At 35.8% G+C, this 7057-nt stretch overlaps 1 protein-coding gene and 1 long non-coding RNA gene across 2 annotated transcripts in view; one reads left to right on the forward strand and one right to left on the reverse strand.

Moving 5' to 3' along the window:
• Positions 1–709, reverse strand: part of LOC111742231 — a 2179-nt gene extending 1470 nt beyond the window's left edge. The window contains exon 1 of the long non-coding RNA XR_002781235.1: positions 533–709. This is a non-coding gene — a long non-coding RNA (uncharacterized LOC111742231). The remainder of the gene's footprint in view (positions 1–532) is intronic.
• A 134-nt stretch (positions 710–843) lies between these two features.
• CFAP43 (cilia and flagella associated protein 43) overlaps positions 844–7057 on the forward strand; it is an 86402-nt gene continuing 80188 nt past the window's right edge. The window contains 2 exon segments of the mRNA XM_023532723.1: positions 844–1004; positions 2373–2627. Of these exon segments, the coding sequence (XP_023388491.1) occupies positions 952–1004; positions 2373–2627 (308 nt within the window). The 5' untranslated portion in view covers positions 844–951.

Genomic DNA, 7057 nt, shown 5'->3' on the forward strand with positions numbered 1-7057 from the left:
CCCCAACATAAGCTCTCATAATATATCACGTTCCTTTTCTTCTTAATTCAATCTATATTTGTGGAATAAAGTGGATGTCTACCTCCACCACCACCACCACCACCACCACCTGTCACTAGGTTCCAAGAAGAAAGGAATTTTATCTGTTTTGCTCATTATTTTGTTCCAAGTGACTAGCGCAATGCAAAGGAGATAGTAAATATTTGTGAATGAAATGGAGAGAGTGTGGCAGGATGGGAAGAAGGGACCTGAAGAAGGAGGGAAAGGAAAAGGAGAGGACTGAAGGGGAAGAGAAGGAAAGGGAGAGATGACAAGGGCGGGTACGAGAGGGAAGGGAAGAAGCAAGAACAAGCTGCTGACCTTTTGATCAGGTTACTTCTAGAAACTGCCTCTTTTAAATAGCGGAGGGTACATTTGAAAGTGTAATATGGTAACTAAAGGCTCAGAGCTCTAAATTTAGACTAGATGTTTTAAATCCAACTCAGCTTTATAGCCTTAAGCAAGTTACTTTCCTTATCCTCATTTTTCTCACCTGTAAAATGGGCATCTAGGGGATTTGAAGATTAAATGAAATAATTCCTGCATGGAGCTTGAAACAACGTCTGGCTTGGTCAGCATTCAATATTAATTTTTGCTATATTTATTAATAATACTGCAAGTAGTTGCCGCGGGCTGGGCCACTCCCGCATCCTTTCCAAGGGGCCCGCCCATCTCTTCGCTCACCGTTCGCCCATTGGCCAATACGTGGCAGCGCTTAGACCAATCCTCTCGGCTCTAGAAGGAGTAGCCCGAAAGAGAAGAGCCAATGGGCGCAGGGGTTACTGTCTCCTGGCCACGGTGCAAACAGTGGAGGTTGCGCCGCCCGTAGCCAGACGCCTCGGAGTCAGGGCTGTGGACCAGAGCCCGGGTCCATCGTTTGCTGCCCAGGGCCGTCTGAGAGAAACACAGCCCATGGCGCAAGTCCGAGAGCTAGAGGAGAACCTCTACGCGTCCCTGTCCGTGAGGTGCGGCGTTCCCGCCCAGCGACGGACTTTGCGGAAACTCTTCCTCTGACTTTCATCCCTTCCCTACCCGCTTCTAACTCCCATTCTTTAGATCTGCTCTCCCAGAAACTTCGACCTCTTCTCCTCAAACCCTAACGCCTTCCAGTAGACCCTTCTTTCCATCCCCTTATTCAATGACTACATCTCTAGTTGTCCTCCCTCCCCCGCCCCCCACCCCACCGCCCGCCTTTATTTTTCCCACCGCTTGCTCGCTTACCCAGCGTGGCTGTCCTCCACTCTTCATTTCTGCCGCCTCTTTCTGGCTCAGTGTTGCCCCAGTGATCTGTTTTTCTCTGACCATTTATAAATATACCCTCCCCTCTCCACCCCCATCCCAATGACAGTCCCATCTCATCCTTATAGTCTTCGGTTTCTTTTTCCCCAATTTAGGGCCGGCAGTTTCTTCCTCCTTACTCCTAACCACTAACTTTGGAATTATTTGCATTTATAGTGGCCTTTGAAAAGCATAAAGCGCTGCACAGATAAAGGTGGTATTTCTTTCCATATTCTAGAGTGTTACCTGCAGTCTGTTCCACACAACATATTCCGCCGATCTCGAGTGTACTCTCCAATCCCATAAAGCTTCTTACAAAGCCAGTGCCCTTCTCTTGCCTTCTCCATTTTTCTTTAAGCATATCTTTAATATTTAAATAAAACGAGAATCTCCCCTCAACTCAAACTCTTACTTATAGCATACATCCACCACACATTTCTTACTTGAGTATGTTCCTTTTGTGTTCTAGCCTTTTCATTCATGTTTACGTAATTCCTTTTATTTTCTGTGTTTATCTGTATTTTTAGATCGAAAACATGGCTCCCCGTGCTTCATCTTTGTAAAGAAGCAATTTTCCCACTCCCCTTACAACCACAAAGCAGGCTGTCAGATTCAAAGTTGTTTCTTAAAATTTATTTTTAAAATCAAAGCTAATTATAAAAGAAAGGCGCAAAATATGTCCTGTTTTCTATTAAGATCAAGTTTCTCTCTCTCTCTCTGCTGTTTTCTCTTTTTCTTTTTCGAGTATACAAGACCCTAGAAATCCTTCTGAGACTTTCTCAGGTTTGATCAGAGAATTAGCTTCACTGAAAAAGTTCTCTGAAGAAAGCTCTTGAGACCTGTGGAACTTGAGGTCTATATTTAATTTTTTGTAGTGCCTGGACTCAAACCTTCTTCGAAGCCAGAATAAGGATTCTTTTATCTTAGAGATTGTTTTGAGCAGAAAGAGGGTGAAAATAGAATAATTATGTTTCAGAGATTCTGATGACTTTTCTCAAAAAAAAAGAAATATTTTAAATATATTATATTGATGGTGACATATCTTTTCCCTAAAGATGGGTGCAAGGATTCCCTAAGCAGAATGTTCATTTTGTCAACGACAGCACCATTTGCTACTCTTGTGGGAATTTTGTAGTATTTATTAATATTGAAACTAAGAAAAAGACTGTGCTTCAGTGTATGAATGGAATCGTGGGCGTCGTGGCAACTAATGTTCCTTATGAAGTTGTGGCTTTTTCTGACCGGAAGCTAAAACCCCTCATCTACATATACAACTTTCCTGGATTAACCAGAAGGACTTAAATTAAAAGGTATCCTGTAAGACTCTTTCTCTGCCATAAATTTGTTATAACATAATTTTGTTATAAAATGTAAGCAAATCTAGTTCTTATAAATGAAGATTTTCTTTGGAAGATTTCTTCTTGCAATACACATTTTTTCAAGAAGGACTCATGCTGATCACAAAGGATTTAATTAAGTGGGTTAGAGCCTTACTACTTGAAATGTGGTCTGCTTACCTTCTACACTGGCATCACCTAGACTGTTTGTCATAAATGCAGAAACTCTTCTCCATCCAAGATTTACTGATTCAGAATCTTCATTTTAACAAGAGTTCCCAGGTGATTCATATGCACATTATGCTTAAGAAGCACTATGCTAGAAGACTCTTTTATAGCACTAAATGCAGTTTGAAAAACTTTTTCAGAATGACTTTTTTCTTTTCTGATGATTTGTTGAAAATCCGAGTGAATTGATGTTGTATAACTTCTAAAGATAAGTCTCTGAGCCTCAATTTCCTTTTCCATGAAATGGGGATAATGGTAGTACCTACTATTAAGGCAGTGATGATAATAAATGAAATTTTATTTACACATATTTAATAGGTCATTATATGACATATGACATACATAATATATATAATATGTCAATCAATGTTACCTACCATTTAAATTATTATGGACTCATTCTTAGATACAGCTGACCCAGACCTGCACATCTACTGGATCCTCCATCTAATGAGTCCCTCATTTAACACATCATGGACAGAAATCTCAGGAGAGCTTAATCCTGGTCTTAGTTCTGTAGACTTATGTGTCAAATAAGTGTTTGGGTCAAGCCAGAGAACTTCACTATAATTTAACATTTTATTTGTTGGGAAATTTGTGTTCTCACAGATTAAAACAACTTTTAAAATATAACCCATTTATACATTGGGAACTATTTATGTGTTCTCTAACTCTACCCTTCATCTTTAAAATTTCCTCAGCTTGCTTATTTGACTAAAGCCCTGTCGAGCTAATTGAAAGTTAATTCAAACCAATAGCCAACATACATATTGAATAATGAAACTCTAAAGGCATTCACAATAAAATTAGGAATAAGTCAATAAAGATACCTGTTGATACCATTATTTTTTAATATCAGCCTGGAAGTTCTAGCCAATGCAACAATTTGAAACTGAGAAATATTATAGCTATGGGAAAGGAGATAATGGGTAATGCAGTAGTCCACTAGGACCAATAAAAGAGTGCTCAATAAGATGCTGGTTTCAAACAAACAAAATGAAAACAGACTCATAGATACAGAGAACAAACTGATGATTGCCAGATAGGAGCGGGGTTGAGGATTGGGTGAAAAAGGTGAAGGGATTAAGAAGTACACACTGGTAGTTATAAAACAGTTACAGGGATGTGAAGTACAGCATAGGGAACATAGTCAATAAGGTAATAACTATGTATAGTGCCAGGTGGGTACTAGAATAATTGGGGGGAATCAGTTCGTAAATTATATAAATATCTAACCACTGTGCTGCATACCTGAAACTAATATAAAATAATATTGATGTCAACTCTAATTGAAACATGAAAATTAAAAAAGAGTAATAAAAAAATTTTTTTAAAGATGCTGGTTTCAAAATAAATATCCATGCAGTTAGATTTAAATACTTAGGAATAATTCAGAGAAGAAATGTGATTGACCTCGGTGAATAAAACTACATGAAAATCACTGATTTGAAATATTTACATAGAGACATATTCCTGGATGGAAAGCCTGATTATTATAAATATATTTCTGTTATTCTTCACAGAAAGTAATTCATAGGTTTATCATATGTTTTAGAGAGCCAGGAGTACTTAAATGAAATGATTCCAAAGTTCATCTGAAAGGACAAAAAGTAGAGAAGGGGAATAATTTGAAAGAGAATGATGGCAAGGCAGAGAGCCCTTTTTACATTATGATGCTACAATAACTAAGAGTGTGGTATTGGTGTAGGGATCACCAGATCAGTGAAAGAGTGGAAGGCTGAGGACCGATTCTAGAATAAAGCTAAGTATATGAGGAAAGACACTTCCCCACATACACATAGAAAAATAGATGATATGGATTATTCAACAGTGGTGTTAAGAGAACTATTTGAACAGAAGTATAAGTTAGGTACTCATACTATACATCAAACCATATATCAGATGAAGAGTTCAATATCAACAACAAACCCATTGAAAAGTAGAAGAAAATATGGTAGAAAATTGAAATGATTTCAGGATGAGGAAGACTTTTTACACAAAGGAAAAAATTAAAAATAGAAAAGTAGACATTTGATTAGATACAAATTGAAAACTTATGAACATCAAAAATACCATGAAACATTAAAAGGCAAACTAAAGAAAATATTTGGAACAAATATGATCAAATATTTTCAGAGCATTCATGAAACAAGAATAAAAGAAGAACAATGGAAAAGGAACTTAACCACGCCACAAAACTACAAATGATCTAAAACATAAAAATGTTCCATATCAATATTCATATTAAAAGTGTCATTTAAACAAGATAAGATTTTTTTGCTTATCAAGGTCATAATGTTTTTAAATCTGATAACTGAAAGGCAGAGTGCAGCGAAATTGGTAGCACGCTTTTTTCCCTAAAATTAGGAGTATAAATTGATATGGTTGGTCTTTCTGGGAAGTAGATATTTACTTTCTCCAACTCAAACCCACTTCAAGAACTAGATATAAGGAAATAATCAGATATATGGTCAAAGATTTGCATGCAAAGGAGTTAACAGTACTGTCATCATAGCAAAAGATGAAACAACCTACTTCTCCAATAACATGAATATGGTTAAATAAGTTAAAACATCCCTTAAAGGGATATTATGCAAACATTAAAATTCACATTTTTAAATAATTATTATCAAAAGCTCGATGTAAGGTAAACAACAGCAATAAACTAATAAGAATAACTGTGATCAAAGTTTTTTAAAATGAATATGCATAATATTTAAACCATGATTATTATAGCTATAAAAAGCAAAGTTATATTTAAAGGAAAAATATGTATTTTTACAAGTAAACACAGAAGAAAATACCAGAAATAAACTTATCAAATTTGATAGTAGAATTATAGAGGATACATTTTTTCTTTTTATGCTTTTTGTTGTATTCAAAAGCCATGCGTTTAAAAAATTTTTATTTTATTATTAGTTTCAAGTATATAGTGCATTGGTTAGACATTTATGTAGTTTGTGAAGCAATCCACCTGATTGCTCTTTCTGTCCTCTGGCTCCACACATAGCCATTACATTACTTCTGACTGCATTCCCTATGCCGTGCTCCCCATCCCTGTAACCAGCTATCAACTACTAATTTGTACTTCTTTAACCCTTCACTCTTTTCCCCCAGTCCCCCTGAAACCCCTCCCCTCTGGCCATCACCAGATTGTCCTCTATATTTGTGAGTCTGTTTAAACCATTCATTTTTTAAAATTTAAAATAAATATAAAGAAAATGTAAATTAATAATATTCAGTTATGGGAGGAAATGTCTGTATAGAAAGGATAGAAAATTATTCTATAAAGGCCTCTCTCTATTCCACAGAAAAAAAAATTCTTATTTTTTCATTGAACACTTGAAAAAATACAAGCTGTTTCCTTTGTATCAGACTGTGCTAAATAAATTCGATAAATGACAAAGTTTAGCATTATATTATGGTCAACTAAAGTGAGGAGGGTAAAAAGGCAGAAAAGAGAGCCACTAAAAATGCACAACTAAAAAAATACACAGAAGTGGCATGAATGTAAAAAAGACAGGCATAAGAAAAGACAAAGAACATCAGATAAAGGAGAAGGAAAACCAGAGCCTCATATACAGGGAGGCAGAAGCAGACACATCACTGTTTTAGCACATTTTAAACACATCGTTGCTAAGACTTTTAAAATCATATTTCATTTCGTCAACTATTGGTACAAATGAGAATAAAACTTTTTATAGTAGTTCCAAGAACTGGAAAATATTAAGCCAAGGGCCAGACATGGCCTAAGGTTTAGAGATGAGGAAGTAAGCTAGAATCATTACATCTCCCCGAGGCATTTAAACTTGTTTGAATAACTTTTCTAATTACAGTGTTTTATATATTTATGGGATATTTTAGGTTTTTGGGTCATTTCAGATCACACTGGGAAATACATGGTACAGTATGCTCAGTTGTACATTGAAATCTAGAGACAGTGAACTAATAGTCTTAATTTAACTCCAATATCTTTTTTAAATGGATCTTAATTTTGCTCTTAACTTTCTTTTCATAATGTTAGAAATCAGCCAGGAGACTTTATTCCAAGAGCTAAATGTTTTTGAATTACGTGAAAATTATTAGAAAAGGGAAATCAACTATAGACTATAATTAAATCCTTATAATGGATTTCATTTTTTAGGCAATGTTCTTCTGGACTACACTTTACTTTC

The sequence above is a fragment of the Pteropus vampyrus genome, unplaced genomic scaffold (genome assembly GCF_000151845.1).
Source record: "Pteropus vampyrus isolate Shadow unplaced genomic scaffold, Pvam_2.0 Scaffold89, whole genome shotgun sequence".
Taxonomy (NCBI): domain Eukaryota; kingdom Metazoa; phylum Chordata; class Mammalia; order Chiroptera; family Pteropodidae; genus Pteropus; species Pteropus vampyrus.